We start from the raw sequence: 17931 nt of genomic DNA, 5'->3' as shown, positions 1-17931 counted from the left end.
GTGCATAGTATAATTGATGTTCTTCATTGTAATACTTGTGGTTTCATACAGGTATTTGCTCTGTTGTGCCTGGGACCTTGCACAAAATTTTCTTTCTGTCTGATATGAGTCCTCTTTCTGTTTAGCTTCCTATTCTGGCTAGTTGACTAAGTCTTGAGGACTAAGCTTTATAATAACTTCCTCAACTCTTAATCCCTCCACATTGTCTTCTTCATCTCGTGTATCCAATGTGCTGCACCAGTTCCCAGCACATGTGAGCTCTCCATGCATGCTTGTTAAATAAATGAAAGGCGGAGTGCCTTTTCCTCCTATTTTTTCCCCATAGCAGCTCGGTTTACCTGCGCCAAGTAACTTTTGCTCTATATTCTAATCACTTGTGTATTTATTTTCTTAAAATGAATTTTTTATGATAGGGCTTCGTTCTTGTTCAGCAATTTGTCTCCATATAAACATAGCCTGCGGCACACCATAGGTGCTTAATAAATAGGGTGGAATAAATAATGGGTGGGGTTTTGTGGGCCCCTTGGGTTCAGAAATGTCCTGGCCATCCATCTCGAGCTCCCTTCTTCTATGGGTTCTACATACTTCATGCGCTTCTTAAGAAGGTGCTCTCTGTGCTAGGGTTGTTGTTCAGTTTCATTTGAAAGAAGGTGGGGAGAAGGATCATTCCAGTGGAGGTAAGGATCTCATGAGAACGTCTTTGACTGAAATCAGTGCCTGAAGTCTTAGACGTTAAAGGTGTGTGAGGAAATGGACTCTCCATTCAAACGAAAGTCTGTATGCATTTTGTCTAAGGATTAGTAAGAGGTGAATAGAAATTAGCTACCGATTGAAAGAAAAGAAACGCGGTACAGTGGAAAATGGCAAAAGACTCAGGAGGGTGTGGGCCTAGTCCCACTCCTGTCTCTAGGATAGCCCATCTCAATGAAAATGTTTCCTTAACTGCAGAATAACTAGGGGAGTGACAAGAGCCTTTGTCTCTAGCAGCCTTGTCAGATGTTTCTTTTTCGGAGTTTATGTCTTGTAATTCACATTTAAAACATTTTTATCTCAACTTTGGTTATATTTAGGTTCATGATAAGTAAAACCACATTTCAGGAAGTACCTTTTTTTTCTCCCCTTTTGTTTAAGGCATAGTTTCCATGTATTCTGCCCTTTCCCTCCTTCACAGGCCCCGTCCACCTCCTTTTCACCCCCTTTCCTATCTTTGTTTCTCAAGGGAAATTGCATTTGGATATTTTTAATTCATTTCCAGGTGCTTACCGAAATATGAGGTTGTAAGAATGACTTGTTATTTAAAATGACAATTATTTAAAACTATGGAAAGGGACGGCTGATGTTGATAGCTTTGCTTTTTTGGAAGATATTTTATCTCACTAGTTTCCCTGCAGGGGGATGGAGGAGAGGTCAGCTTTTGGGCAGGACCGTGTTGGAAATGGGGAATCTGAGACAGACACATGGAATCCAGCCTCTTGCTTTGGGCAGTGTCTTCGGATCCTAACACATAGAGATCCTGCCGCCTTGTTCTTGCCTTTGTCCCCTTGGCCTTGTACCATATCTGTAATCCCCTCTGCGGGGTGTCTGCTTCCTCTGTATTTTCCACCTGCCATCTTGTACCCCGTGCTCCTCCTCCTCAGTGCTCTTCCTCACCAAGGCTGTCCCTGTCAGTGAGTCGTGAATGGCAGTTACAGCCATGCGTCTTGAGTCTTGTGTGGTCTTTGAAACAAACAGGTTGTTGTGTGAGTTGCTCCTTTTCTCTGCGGCAGAGTTGAAGAGGATCAGCCTGACACTGTGGGGAGAAGAAATCCTGAGAAAGAAGCCTTATAGGACACCTAGTGCTTTAGTTACATGTGATCATCGAGAAAGCCACCTGTTATCACCGTGTGTTAGCATAAGAGTGCATGGGTCCAGACAAACTGGGCAAATAATTGCACTCCAGCTCCAGGGAAACCTAGCACCCTCTGCAGTGAGCACCTAGGGATGGGGCTGCAGCGTCTCACCATTAGCACTCAGGTGTTCAGAGGCCCTCCATCCAGACCGCAGATGCGGGTCCCTCCAGAGAACGTCTGTAACAACTAGCCCTTTGTCACTTCAGCCCCTTGCCCTTCCCAGCCAGGCACAGGGGAGGGATTATTAGGACAAAAGGACTGGCCTGTCACTTAGCACAGTGTTTCCCAAAGTGCGGTACGCGTACCCCCAGGGGTATGGGAAGAGTTTGGTGGGGATATGCACTGCACCGTGCTTAGCTGCGCCTAATTCTACATTTTCATGAGTACGAGGGGTACTCAGCGTTACGAAAATTATAGAAGGGTTACACATATGTCAAAAGTTTGGGAAACACTGACGTAGCAGATCCAACTGCACAGCATTCCACCTACACTAGTTTTCCTAATGAGGGGAGATAGTGTAGCAAGTTCAACCATAAAAAAAAACACACCAGTTTATCTGTAGTAAGTTTCCAGCCATCTCTATATGCTTTGAGTTAAATTCCTCACAGATAAGGGGGTTTCTATGGATTTGACTTTTCTTTATAGTTTATCTTTTATTTTAAATAAGTATATCTTTCCTCTTTTACTATCTTATCCATTGAGTGTCCTACAAGCTTGGAGCATGTGGAAACATCTCAATTGCAGTATATTAATTTTTGTTGTGAAAACCATGATTTGGAAAAAAGTATTACCATATGGAAGTTTTTAGGAATACCAGCACTTTACTTCTAGCTTAATTTTGTTTTGAAATGGGCATGCTTTTTTAAAAATCCCCTCAAAGTGCTTTATAGTATACTTCACATTTTTAACCAAAGTAATTTTTATTTTATTTTATGTTTTAACGTTTTTATTTCCACAAGGTAAAGAGGGTTAGAGTGGGATCCAGTCTCAGAAATACCCTGCTTAGTGCCTTGATTTTGAACCCTTCACTCAGCACATCTCAGCATTCTTCAATTTATGTATTAAATAGCCCTGGACATGTCTTCTCGCAAGTCATAGTGAAAAACTAATGAAATGAGATACTATATGTGAAAGTTCTTGAAAAGTTAACAAAGAGGGTCCTCAAAGAGTTGGGAACAAAAGTAAACTTATTCACACTTATTTAGTTATTATTTAAACACATATGGTGTCCTAGAATTTATCGTTTCCCGGTATCTCAGCATTTATTTCCAAATGTCTCCCGCATGTAAGATAAAGAGATAATTTATCCAAACTAACAAGTTGTTTGACAATTTTGATCACCAGTGTTTGGATGAACTTGCGATATACGTTTACTTATTTTAAATGTCAGTGACTTAAACTGCAGTGGTTACCAGCGTTCAATGAAGTGCTAGGAAAAGGCACAAGTAACGGAGAATTAATTAATAACATACAAGTAAGGGGCAAATGATTTATATAAACATTTGGAAAAGGCAGGTTAATGACCTGTACACTTTCCCTAAAATATTCTTAAGTCCATGTATTAGATCCCTAACCACCTTTCTAGAATACAGACTTAGTGACTTTTTTTCTTAATTTTAATGTAAGAGTATATTTGCAAAACATTTTATACTACACATTTAGCATTCTTTCCTAAGATTTAGTTAGCTATTCTAGGTGGTTATATGTTTATGTGACCTAAAATTGCTGTTGCCTTGAAAAAAACAAAACAAAAAACATCTTTCACAATAAGAAGTTGCCCATCTGTTAATCTCACAAACATCAACAGAGCTGCTGGGGGGATAGTAAAGCTTTGGTGTTGTTCCTACATTTCACTCTCCTCCATGACTCTCTTCTTTCATTCTTCCTTCTCCCTCTCCTGACCTTGTCAACCTCTCTTCCTCTTTGCCTCTAGGGAGAAGCCCCCAGTGGAGGACAGTCATTGAAAAACTACATGGAAGAAGTGAGTTTTAAGGTGGCCTGTAACACAGTCTGAAAGCAGTCTGTCACATAGGATGAAACCCTCCCGTGGGCTTTCTCCATCTGCCTGTAGGGTTTCCAGTCGAGGCCCAACAAAACAAGATCACAAATAATGGTATAAAAATGGCTTTTGGTCCTCATCAGTAGGGAGATACTGTGTATCAATTCATCCTGAAAATGAAGGTATAAACTTAGTGCTATTATGTATTTTCACTCATAAACATTTGCTGATAGCCTAGTAAATGAAAAACACATGATTTTTATTGGACATGTCCAAAAAAAATCACATATGATCATTGCTCTTATGACAAGAACAATCTATACCAACTGTCTTAACAATCTAAATATGTAGATATTTGTGGAAAACCCATTTAGACTTCTGGTTTATTTGGAAGATATCAAAGGGTGCTCTGCATCACATGATGTGTCTTTGTGGAGTTTGCAAATGGAATTTGGGGACTTTCAGGTAAACCAGTGCATAGAATCCTTAAAACTTGATCTGAAACCAATCCACAGAGGTCTCTAAATTATCTACCTGAATTTGTTTTAGGTGAAGGGAACTGGGAGACAATTTGGAGATGATGTCATGGAAGCACTAAGTATTTGGTTCTCAGCAAGACAATCTGTGTCTCTAAATATTGATAGTTTATTCTCCCATGTGCAAATCCATTCAAAAACAACTTTGATTGCCCTGCTAAATGTACTGTGTAGTCCAGTGATTCATTCAGAATACTGAACTCATACTTAAACTCCATTTTACTTCTAGATATCACTTGGAAAGAAAAACCATAGTGGATAGCACCCCTTTAAGTATCTAATATTCTGAGTTTTCAAGCTTGTTTGGAGGTGGTTAGAATTTTGTGAAAAGTACATGGAAAAGGGGTAATGAAGAAAATAAAGGAAATAACCAGGCAGATGTTTTAAGTTCAGTTTAGAAAAATTAAAATATATGGAGCAAAACATTGGAGGGTTGGAGCACCAACTTTAAATTTCAACTTAATGAATTTGATATAAAAATTGAGTAGAATACATTAAGCAATTCATGTTGCCAAGAAGAGGTAGACACTGCTTTCAACATGTTCACCAATAGAATCTTCCTTTAGGGTTCTGTTTGCTCAAGCTCTTGGCTCAGCATCCCACTTGCTGGCAGGGTGCCTTGTAATGTGTCCTGTATAGGTCTAGCCCTATGGAGGAAAGGGAGCATTGAAGTGTTGATTTGAAATGAGCTGCATATAGCTTATAGAACTTTTAAAGTGTCTGATACTAGTTTTGCAGTTCTAAAACAACAAAAAAGATCCTTATTTTCCTCATCATTACAGCTGAGCAATCTAAGTGCACATGTTATACACAATTGTAAATGCTTAATGCGGCATGAAGGCTGAGAATGTGTACCTTCTCAGTGTGGTCCTCAGACTAGCAACATCATCATCACCTGAGGGCTTGTAAAAAATGCAAAATTTCAGGACTTAACACCAGATCCAAAGAATAAAAATCTGCATTCTAACAATATCCCCATGTAATTCATAAACACCCTAACGTTTGTGGGCACAGCTGTAAAGGGTTCTTTCCGATGTTATTTCTAGAAAGGAACTTCATACATCATGGGGGGTTTGGGGAGGTTGGAAAAAATTTTATATAATATAGGTAGAGTAACATTTTATTAATAAATTTATGAGTTTTGCTTCTTCATCTACCCTGAGGAGTTGGTTGATTCAGGGTATAAAACCTCAGTATCTTATGAGATTCATTACCGACTTTCAGTTTGAGTTTGCAAGTATCTGTGAACTGCCCAAGGTAAGCCTTGCCTTCCTTAGGAGTTCAATTTCACATAGTATTTTTTATCTAATGTTGGTTGATATTTAGCTTTTAGCTCTTTTTAAAATCAATAAATGATCATATTTTACAGTAAAACTAAGTTTGATCTTAATTAGTGAACTATTGACTTACTAAAAGTTCTTTTCAGACATTAATCCATTAGATCTTTAGGAAATATATACAAACTCTTCTTTATTGTGAACAAATTAAAAATATGAGCCAAAAATGATAGTTTTTTTTCTCATTTATGCTCTCATTTAACTTTTTCCCTCTTTCTTCATATTCCTAGAATCAGCAAACAATAAGGAGCAGTATATATAAATACACACACACACACACACACACACACACACACACACATATATATATATATATATATATATATATATATATATATATATGCTGAGTTAGCAAACATTTGCTTTTATTTAGTATACATTAAAACTCAAATAAACCATGGTGTTTACATTTTTAATATACTTAGCATTTCTTGCTAAAGTTTGAACAACTCTTTGCAGATCAAAGTCTCTGGTTTTCTTATTTATTTAGTCTTATAATTAAACAGAATCATAACCACATGAAGTTAGACAATTCTGTTTAGACCTAACTCAAAACTAAAGACACAATATGGTCTCCTCAAAAAAATAAAACTAAAATGGAATTTCTGGTCCATATTTTCTGATGTTTAATGTATAATTTTTCCAGGATAGAGTTTATATTTTTGATCATATAAAAAACAAGGTATTTTGTCTACTTTCTCTAATCTTCAAAATTGTTTTAACAATTTTTTAAAAAATTACGCATTCTTTACTTACAAGGCTCTTAGTAACTCAAGGCAGAAATAATAATTTCACATTGTAAAAATTTTAGTGTTTGGAATCATAATATCAACATTCATCACACACACACACACACACACACACTTTAAAATAACTAATTAAAATTAAGTACTCCAAAGCTCATTATGCCTTTTGTAGAGAAGGTAGTCTTTAAAAAATATATTTCTTTAGATGAATAACTGACAGCAGCATAATATACTAGTTAAAAATCCCCTACTTATTGGAGAAATATGTTAAGTATACATAAATCAGGTAAACATTGTGAAATTAAATGGTTGAGGTTCTCTGAAGAACTAAAGACTAAAGTTGATGATTTTTAAAACTCTTTAAACAACAACTCAGAGCAGTTCTTCACAACCTCAGGAAGCTATTTGGCGAAGGCCGGAGGCAGCATACACAGGAGTGGGAACCAGCTGCAGGTGTCAGGTGGCAGTTTCACAATCTCTCAGGGTGTGAGGCAGGAAAAGCCTGTTGAGTGGCAGACCTTTTTCAAATCAGTGGAAGTTGGTTTTACCAACTGTACCACTGATTCTATGCTACAAAATACCTTAGAATCACTTATCCTGCCAATTCTGTCTGTCTTTTCCTCTGTTTTGTATTCTGTGATTGTTAATGCAAGGAAGTTCTACTTCCTTGGTTCTACTATATGACATGGTTCTACTATAATAAATAAGATATAATGGACTTTATCATGCATAGGGATTACTTTTTTAAAAATTAAAATAACTATTATTTAGTATCATAGTTTTATTCCACTTAGTAAACTAGGAAATTGAATTTTTTTAAAAGGAAACTCTCACCTATTATTGATATTGATAAGAAGTAATGCATGTAATTAAAGGATAACATTTTTTAAGTTATAATCCTGGTTCTCATACAGATATAAAATGATCATATGTCAAAGAATTATTCAACTCTTTAATTAATGAAGGAACCAATAAGATGTTGCAACAAATTCAAAGGAGATTTCAAACCCTCACATATATAGTTAAATAAGGAATCTCGAGGTGAAGTTATAAATAAATGCAAAAACTGGCAAACCTAATGTATATCCATAGGATAATAATTAATTGCATTTAAATTGGCATAATTTGCATGTATGTGGACAAGAATTATTTGTACTACTATAAATTTTTATGAATTACATACGTAGTTGTAAAATGGCTCAAAGTCAGTGAATTACTCTGAACCTGTATCAAATCAGCTAATTGGAAAGACATGTTAGAAAAATTATTACGGGTCCAATTCTCTGAAAGGCCAAGACTCAAAATACCAGAGTTTGGAGTAAGGAAAGGTTTATTGATTGAGAAGTTGCCAATTGAGAAGATAGGGGTGCTAGCATTTTCTCAAATTCATTTTAAGAAAGTAAAGAATTCAGGCTTCTTTTATGTCAAGGAAGGGTCGGAGGAAAGTAGGAGGGGCTATTTCTGTAAAAACTCAAGCCCCAAGCAGAATTTCTCTGATGATTAGCATCTCTGAAGCAGGCACTGTTAGCCTAAAGACCATTGAAACAATGTAGGTGTGAACAAGATGGAATCATAGACACCCAGAATTTCACTGTTACAAAATGACCTAGTTTTCATTGACTACACTCAATAGTGTTTCATTCATTTCAAAGCCTTTTACAACTTTATCCTACAATTTATTTTGTAATGTTTTTTCACAGTCTACCATATTTTTTCTAACTTTATTATTGACCCCTCTCTTTTCTTTTCCAAAATCCTATTAATTCAAATTTAAAGCTTCCAAAACTTACTACTTCCCTTCTTGGGTTTCAATTGCCCTTTTGCAATCCTCCTAAGAAATAAGCTACAGAAGTATAATTAACTAAAAATTGATGGTTTCAGCCTGATAGAACAGGACATTTCATTAACAAATATAAAGTTATTTTCAAACTTTATTTAAATATGTAAATTGTGTTTCATTTTAATGGAAGTAGGGGCTTGATTCTTTGTCAGAAGAAGCAGTCTATTCAGTGCATCTAGGGTAGAGTAATTTTGTTTTGATTTTATATGCAACATGTTTCAGGGATTTTTACTTTATAGAGATCCTATGGTTATAGAAGTAAAATAAAAGTGATTAATTCTTTTTGAAAGATGGAAACTAGTGTTTTTTGCATTCATTATATTCTTAACTGAAGGGAAGGAAATATTTAGTTGGCTGAATTGAAGTATCCATTGGTGAAAATATGAGTAAAGGAGCATTTTTTCTCTAAACATATTGAAGTTTCAGGGTCATACATGACATAAATCACTGATTGATTCCATTTAGAGAATCCAAAAATAAGCTAGCCATGTGGAATAACAATACTGCTGGAGTTTATAAAGCACTCATTCTGTTAGCAGATAGAATGATATGTTGATACAAGACTAGCAACTGTTTTCCATATGACACATGTCACTATTTCCCACCACTCCTAGTCCCTGGACATTTGCATACTTATGGTGAAAGTGTTTTGAAAAAAGAATGAATGGCATTTCTTCTAAAAACAATCCAAAGAACTTGCTCTTGGGAATATGAAAGAGTTTGCACTATGCTTAGACCCAGTTGAATATTCTTGTAGAAAAAATTTTTTTCATAAACTGGCAAAGAGGAATGTCAGTTGTTGTTTTTAAAAATAGTCAAGGTTTTAGCTCCTTGACCCCATCAAAAAGAATTATAAGTAGTCTGATGGGCTCAACTTTGGACACACATAGTACTGCCAGCACTGATAAAGAAAACAGGTGCATTACCAGCTGTATTCAAGGGAAAACCAAAGCAAAACATCTAAACAATATAATAATAATTTAATTAACAATTGAATGCTGCTTATCTGCTCAGAAGGAAAGTCATTAAAAACAGAAACCAATTGATGGTGTGGCTGAATATTCTGAACTTTTGTGGGGAAAAGTAATACAACGGATTTATTAATCATCTCCTCTTATTAAAACAGACTTTAGAATTTAGGTCTAAAAGCTAATTAACCAAAATACCTTTTAAATTAAAAACACTTTTTCATGATCATTTTACAATTTACACTTTTACACAAAGAGCTTTAACCATTTGATTTTTGCCTTACAAAACCAAAAAGAGCATCTTTGATAGATCTTTAAACGTTAGAGACAGCATGTTTTATTTTTTAAAAACTGAGGAATGTAATTTCTTCCCATGAAACTTTTTGAAAAATTGACTTCTGCTGTCCTTGTTTACAGTTACAGAATTTTAAATCTAAGATTTTTCACATTTATGCTGCTTCTTTAATATAGACTCCAAGACCAAATCCACTAATTAATAAATTTGAAAAAAATAAGTTAAATCTTAAAAATAAGCACCAATTTATATGTAAAGTGTATATTTCACAATTGAATATCTTTAATTATTTGCTGAGTTTCCTCCCAACAATTCTAGAGATTATCTAATCCAGGGCCTTTGCTCTCTTCATTCTCTCCCCAGAGGGGAAGTGACGTGCCTTAGATTAACCAAGATAAAAAGCTGTGGCTCAGCACCCCTGGGTCAAGGACTCTTCACTGCCAAACCCTCTCTCACACAACAGGAATTTAGGTTTTTATCCAATTAACAGACTGTTTTCCAAGAGCTGCTCATGTGGTATTTTAAAGTGAAAATCATTTTTAAAATGTTGTGGGTTTTTTCAGCATTTAAAAAAAAATTTTTTTTAGAACCCTTTTAGGATTACGGGATCTATTGAAAAGATAATATAGAGTTCCTATATACCTCTTCTCCAGTTTCAACTATTATTATCACCTAATATTAGTATGGTACATGTGTCGTAATTAATAAACACATATTGATATGATATTAGTAACTGAGCCCTTACTTTATTCAAGTTTCCTCAGTTTCCCCTCATGTACCTCTTCTGCCCTAAGATCCCATCTAAGATATGCTTTGTAGTTTTGGGTCCTTAGGCACTTCTTGGCTGTGACAGTTTCTCAGACTTTCTTGGTGTTTAATGACCACAGCAGTTTTGAAGAGTACTGGACATATATTTTGTTGATTATCCCTTAATTGAGATGTGTGTGATAATTTCCTATTTTTTAGACTGGGATATTATGTTTTTTTGGAGGAAAACCATAGAGGTAAACTTTTACATTCATCCCATGCTATCAAAGGAACATACTATCAATAGGAACTATTGCTGTTGATGTTTACCTTAATCACCCAGCTGTAGGTAGTGTTTATCAGGTTTCTCTACTGTATAGTTAGCTATTCTTTTTGTTTTCCCTTTCCATATTGTACTCTTTGGAAGAAAGTCACTATATTCAGGCCACACTTAAGAAGAGGGAAGTTATTTTTCACTTCCTTAAGGATAGAATCTATACTAATAAAAGGATAATATGCTAATTAGGGCGGATGTCTTCCAGAAGACCTTCCAGACAAAGCCTTAGTGGCTGCGAAGGCTGAGGCGCAGCAGTTAAGGACCCAGGCTCAGGCCAGCATTGGCAGCAGCAGAATAATGGAAGCTGCACCTTCTCCTGATCCACCAGGTTGCCTCCTGCAGTCTGTGGCTTAGGTTGGGGGCTGAGGCAGAGGTGCTTAGGGGCAATCACCCTGGCAGGGGACAAGGTAGGAGTGATCAGGCCATCAGAGGGGCAAGGTAGGGGTGATAAGGCCGACAGATAGAGGCAGTTAGGGGCAATTAGGCAGGCAGGCAAAAGAGTTAGGGATGATCAGGCAGGCAGGCAGGCAGGCAGGTGAGCAGTTAGGCACCAATGGTCCCACATTGTGAGAGGGATGTCTCCTGATCAGGCCTAAACTGGCAGGCAGACATCCCTCAAAGGGTTCCAGATTAGAGAAGGTGCAGGCCAGGCTGAGAGACAACCCCTCCTGTGTACAAATTTTGTGTACTTGGCCTCTAGAATCTACATAAATATTTGAAATTCTTCTGCATGGCATATTGGTCTATTCGTTTATTTATTCATTAATTTATTTTTATCACAGTGAGCTTATAAATATTTATTTTATACTTTAGGTAATAGCCCAATGCTAATTCATTTATTTATTTATTTATTTATTTATTTATTTATTTAGCTCAAATTGTTCTAGATTTGGCCACTGAGAGATTTTTTTTTAGTTGGCTTTCTTCATCTTTTAAAATATCCTCTTTGTGTGTGTGTGTGTGTGTGTGTGTGTGTTGTGTGCGCGTGTGTGTGAGCATTTTCTTTCTGGCAGTACCGGATGCTCTAGACATCTTGTATATTTTCTACCTCAGTCCAAGAACCAGTCATTTCCAAGTTCTTTTGTGGAAAAATGGTATTACAAATTAAGGCAAAGAGTGGTAATTGTGTTCTTTGCTATTGGAGTGTCTTAAGTCCTCTCCACTGCCAACTCTAATGCATCATTCTAGCCTTGTTTATCTGTAAACTTCCACTCCAAATACATATATATGTAATGTGTTTTAGAATTGTTAATCTCTATGCCCATAGAAAAAAAGAGTTTATCAACTATAGTACAGTTATTATGTACAGTTCCTTTTGCTTTTGATCTTTTAGAGTGCACTCATTTTCAGTTACTTGGGTCAGCACTTTACTCTCCTGCCCCTTCAGTGAGGTTCTTTTAGACATTTGTAATTCATTTAGATTATTTAGATTATTTTTTAGTATTTTGCCTTTCATCCTGGAATTCCCTAACCATCTAATTTATTTTTTTCATTTGAATATATCAACATTTATCTGTAATGTGAAGTTCCATGCATTTGACAAATGCTAAATGTATTGTATTTACAATTATAATACCATGCAGAATAGTTTTACCTTCTTAAAAGATCCCCTTGCTTTACCTATTCAACTCTCTAACCTGCTCCAAAACTCCTGGAAAATTATGCCTTTTTTAAACTCTAAATTGTTAGTAAATATCTCCAGAGGTAACCATCACAATCAAGGGATGTTTCTCTCATAAAGGAATTTATTGATGGATTGATTGATTGATTTTAGAGAGAGAAGGGAAGGGGAGAAGAGAGAGAGAGAAAGAAAGAGAGAGAGAGAGAGAGAGAGAGAGAGAGAGAAAGAGAGAGAGAGGTGGATTTGTTGTTCTACTTATTTATGCACTCATTGGTTAATTCTTGTATGTGCCCTGACTGGGGATGGAACCTGCAACCTTGGCATGTTGGAACCTTGCTCCAACCAACTGAGCTATCCTGCCAGGGCCATTAAGGCATTTTTTTTTTAACAGATGTTTTCTGATATAGTGTTTCTCAGTGATCAGGGGTTGTGAGCCTTTATTTTTTAGATTTGTTTTCAAATACTGTTGGCATAAAATAGTATATTATTTTCAGGTGTACAATATAGTGCTTAGACATTTATATAATTTATGATCAGCCAATATGTCTAATGATCTAACTGTAAGCCTTTATTTTTATCTTGCTGGTATTTATTGAAGCAACATAAAGCAAACTATCTCAACTTGGAGTCAAACATCATTGTAAGTGGGGGAAGATGATGAATGAATTTGAGAGGACAAATGAGTGGATTGACAGGTCACATTGAGTTTGTGTTTTAAATTTTCAAAATCTGGTTGAAAATATTTTTCTTGAATAATGATTCAATAAATTCAAAATTGTTAGTTATATTTTATTCTGAAGGGGATCCATCCTTCCTTGCTACCCTTCATCCTCTCTTCTTTTCTCTTCCTTACTTCCTCCTACGCAAATGTTTACTGAGTGAATACCTATTTTTTGCCAGGTACTATATAATAGATGCTGGAAATGCACAGGTGTGCATTATCCTTGTCCTCAAGGACTTGCCACATTATTATTGAGGCAGGAAGATATGAAGGGGCAATTACTATATAGTAATAGTTGTTCTGTTGGTGCAATAGGCACATACTGGAATAGAGTAACAGTTTGAAAATATAGGAGACCCAGCCCCAGCCAGCCCCACCCCCATTGGGTGAGACCTAGACCTGGCCGGCCCCACCCCCATCAAGCCCTTCTGGGTGGGGGGCACAGCCTGAGGTCCTCCTGTCAAACCCTGATGGGAGGCATGTGTGGTCTGAGGTCCCCTGTCAAGCCCCACTGGGCAGGGGGCATGGCCTGAGTTCCTTAGCCTAGGCCAGGTGCCATGCAGCTCAGGTCCAATGGGGTTGTGATGTTACAGCCTTCCAGTTAATTTGCATATTCCTCTATTATCTGTATAGATATTTTATTATTATGTTTCTAAGAATATGTGCCAACATTTCCACAAAAATATTAATTCAGGAAGGAACATGGTCAAGATATTCTTCTCATTGAGACATTAAATCTTATTGAAAGGGAAGCAATTTTTACAAAAGATTTTAGAGTTTGTGGCATGTCTAAGACATGAAAGTGAATTTAAACTTGGAAATCTGTAAGAAAAATTTTATTGGACATATAATTTATGGAGCCTAAAGTGTTCACCCATATTTGTATTCACAAGTTTATTCTAGAGTCTAATCTGAAATGAATTTTCTTTCTTTGGCAGGATGATTCTTTAAAGCAATTGCAGGTGGTTCACCAACCATGGATCTTGCCAAGTGACACAGAAAGCGAAGGAGTAGAAGCAGAACAAGAGAAACGTGAGTAGACTCTATTTATTGACAAATTGCTTTTAGCCAGAGGAAACCTACCCTGAAGGTCTATTCCTTTCATAACATCAGATGTTGTCTGCAAAAAAATTCAGACTCGACTAGGAAACCATGCAAAGATAAGCTCTATTTCAGGAATATAGATCTTGATTCAATTATGTCATAATTGTGTTGCAGAGAACCATAAACTAACTTTCTGAGAACAAGTACAGAATCTTACAAGAAGGAATTATTCTTCTAGAACACTAACATAAATGTCCATTTAGAATGTGAATCTTCTATAAATATATAATTAGATCAGTGATAATTTGTGATTATTTAAAAAAAAAATCAAAATATGTTAGGAACAGTTTGTTATTATATATAAAATTCTCATTATTAGTTAAATATATATACATATACATATACATATACATGTATATATATATATATATATATATATATATATATATATATATATATGCAACCATTACAACCGAAAGACCGGAACAACCGGAGCTACTGGTCGACTGGTCACTACGATGTGCTCTGACCACAGCCAACTTTTCATGACTGGCCATCTTTCTGTCATCCCAGCCAGCCGACTACCTGCGGCCCTTCTCCCCATCCTTCCCCTCAGCTGGCAGGCCACAATTGGCCCAGCCCCGACCCAGACTGAGTGAGACGGCCCCAGTCGACCCTGATCACTGGCCAGGCCTAGGAACCCCACCTGTGTATGAATTCTTGCATCAGGCCTCTAGTATTGAGAGAGAGTTGATCCTTAAAGAATGCCTAGTGTTGACCACAAACCTTACTGATAGCATAAGCAGTCGGTTAACACATTTTGTATATTATATGATGGTGTTCCAAAAGATCTCTGAGGAACTGTTCATATTTCTTCATTTTTTAAAGAATTCCTCAGAAGTTCCTTAGATTGTATTTCAATGGACCTATCTTAAGTTCTTTGATCCTTTCTTATGCAAGTTCAAATCTGTTGTTGAGGCCCTCTAGTGATTTTTTTCATTTTAATTCTAGAATGTCTATTTTGTTCTCCTTAATAATTTATATGTTTTAATTGGTAGGCTCATTTGGTAGTTCATTCTCATGCTTTTTAAGAATTTTATTTGACATGATTTCTTTTAATTTTGACTATACTTATAGTAGCTGATGACAAGTTTTGTGTAGTAAAGTCCATCATCTGAGTTTACTCAGGAGAGTTTTGATTGAATGTGTTTTTTTTCCCCTATTTATAAGCCAAACTTTCATGTTTATTAGCATGTTTAATATGATTAATAAAACATGTCACTCTTTGGTTTGTTTGTTTAAAACTGGACACTTAATATAATGTGGGAACTCTAGTAACTGGACCATCTTCCCTCCTGTCCCCAGTTTGTTCTTGCTGCTGTTAGTTCTTGTTATTATTTTTTGTTGAGTGACTTTGTTGATCTACCGTGTTTCCCCAAAAATAAGACATCCCCTGAAAATAAGACCTAGCGCAACTTTGGGAGAAAAAATTACTATAAGACACTGTCTTATTTTCGGGGAAACAGGGTAGCTCTATAAAGTCTATATTATTTATTGTACTCAGCCACTGAAATCCACACTCAGGAGCTGTGCAGTCAGCACATTCAATCTTCTATGAGTGTTCAGAAAATTCTAAGGCTTCATGAGAATTTCAGGGCATCTGAACTGACACCAGGCAGTAAATCCTCAAAATTAGGTATTTCAACATTTGTATGTGGGGTAACTTATCATCATAAATATTTAAGGACTTTCCTTTAATAAATATAAAAGTGAGTTAATAACTAGTGTTAATTATCTGTTAGAAGCAAAACATTCTAATGCCAAATTGCAATTTTTCTTTTTAATACTGGTTTTTGAAGATATTTTTTGGTTATAAATACATTTTTTTGTAATTTCTAGAAGCCAAATGCCTCTGAATTATTCGTGTGGCCTTCTTACTTTGAAATGTTTCCCGTGTCTGTGGTAAAATTCTGATATTATGAATGGTTCAATTGATTTCTAAGCTCCTAGAAAAAATTTAAAAGGTTGCATTTAATGACATATCTAACATAATCTCACAAACTAAACTATTATTAAGTGTAATGGGAAAATGGGGTCAGGTTGCTCAGCAAAACATAAAGTTGCATGCTTCATACTACCTTCTTTGTTTATTAAAATGCCCTTGCCACATGCAATAATAGTCAGAAAATTTTATAACAAGTGTCAGAGAAGCCTGTGTTTAAACAACAAGACAACCAAACTGTTATTTTGGACTGCAAAATTCAATGGATTCGAGCAGTGATTTTCAAATGGTGTGCCACAAAAATTTTTATAACATGAAATACCTGGCTACTTAGGGGCAACTAACCTCTTTTCCCTTAGAATATCAAATAAGAAATGGCAACAGCCAATACAACAATAGCCGCCTGGTGTGAATGAATCAAAATTATCCCTATTTGTTGCATGTGCAGTGAGATGGAAAAATACTGAAAATTGCTGGATTGTGGAGTTGAATTCTTTAAAATTAAAAATAAGAGATACATGGTCCAATTTATTGTTATTTTTAAAAATCAAAAGAATGAATGAGTAGCACATGTTTTTAATACTTTCACCAAATACTTTTTGTTTGTCTTGGAATATTCTTATATTTGCTCTAGGTGTGGCTAAAAAAAAGAATAGAGTAATGGACACAACATGAAGGAAAAATCTAGTTTATTCTTTAACTTCGATGGGTTTAGCTTATATGAAAGCCTTATATCCCATGGAAAGTATCATTACAAATGAGAGGAATGTATTGGCTGCTTGCAAGTCTTCTCCATGAGTTTACAGTTTCCCCAGAGCCATTTATTCATGACGCTATCAATTCCCCACTGTGTAGCTTTAGTGTCCTGGTGTAACATTAGTTCACCATATATACTTGGGGTTTATTTCTGGGCTCTCTATTTCTGTTCCACTGGTCCATGTGTGTCCTTTTATGCCAGTACTGTGCTGTTTTAATTACCATAGCCTTGTAATATAATTTGAAATAAGGAAGTGTGATGTCACCAATTCTGTTCTTCGTTCTCAAGACTGATTTAACTATTCCTTGTCTTTTGTGGTAGTTTTCTTTTCTTTTCCAACTATTTTGTTTAGTTTTTATTAAACTATGTATCTGATAAGGGATTGATATCCAAAATATGTAAGAAATTCACACAACTCAATAGTAAAAAAAAAAAATAATAACCTGTTTAAAAAATGGGCAAAAACTTGAATAGACATTTCCCCCAAAAAAGACATAAAATGGCCAACAAGTACATGAAATGGTACTCAACACCATTAATAACCAGGGAAAAGTGACCAAAACCCTAAAATGAAATATCACCTCACATGTCTTAGAATGTGTATTATTAAAAAAAAAATAAGAGATAAGCGTTGGTGAAGATGTGGAGGGAAAAGAGAACCTTGTACACTGTTGTTTTAATGTAAATTGATTGTTAAGCCATAATGAGAAACAATGTGAAAGTTCTGCAAAAACTAAAATTAGTACTACCATGGGATCTAACAATTTCTCCTCCGGGTATATACCCAAAGAATATGAAATTAGCACCTCATTAGAGAGCTACGCTCCCATTGGAACAGTATTCACAATAGCCAGGATATGGAAACAACCTAAGTAGCTGTCAATAGATGAATGGACAAAGAAATTGTTATGTATATTACAATGGAATATTAATATGCATTTTTTAAAAAGGAGATCTGCTAATTTGCAACAACATGGATGAATTTAGAGATCATTATGCTAAGTGAAAGAAGCCAGATACAATAAGAAAAAAAAAAAGTGTGATTTCACTTATATATAGAATCTAAACAAGTCAAATACAGAGATGCAATGA

The 17931-nt window shown here is 35.7% G+C and overlaps 1 protein-coding gene across 1 annotated transcript in view; it reads left to right on the top strand.

The window, feature by feature from the left end:
• LOC311611852 (uncharacterized protein C8orf34) overlaps positions 1–17931 on the top strand; it is a gene marked incomplete at its 5' end in the record, with an annotated part of 230278 nt that overhangs the window by 202462 nt on the left and 9885 nt on the right. Inside the window, 2 exons of the mRNA XM_084864358.1 lie at positions 3823–3870; positions 13975–14068. Coding sequence (XP_084720484.1) covers positions 3823–3870; positions 13975–14068 — 142 coding nt within the window. The remainder of the gene's footprint in view (positions 1–3822; positions 3871–13974; positions 14069–17931) is intronic.

The sequence above is a fragment of the Pipistrellus hanaki genome (genome assembly GCF_964339955.1).
Source record: "Pipistrellus hanaki genome assembly, chromosome: 17".
In the NCBI taxonomy this organism is placed as follows: Eukaryota; Metazoa; Chordata; class Mammalia; order Chiroptera; family Vespertilionidae; genus Pipistrellus; species Pipistrellus hanaki.
This window is presented reverse-complemented; position numbering and strand designations above follow the sequence as displayed.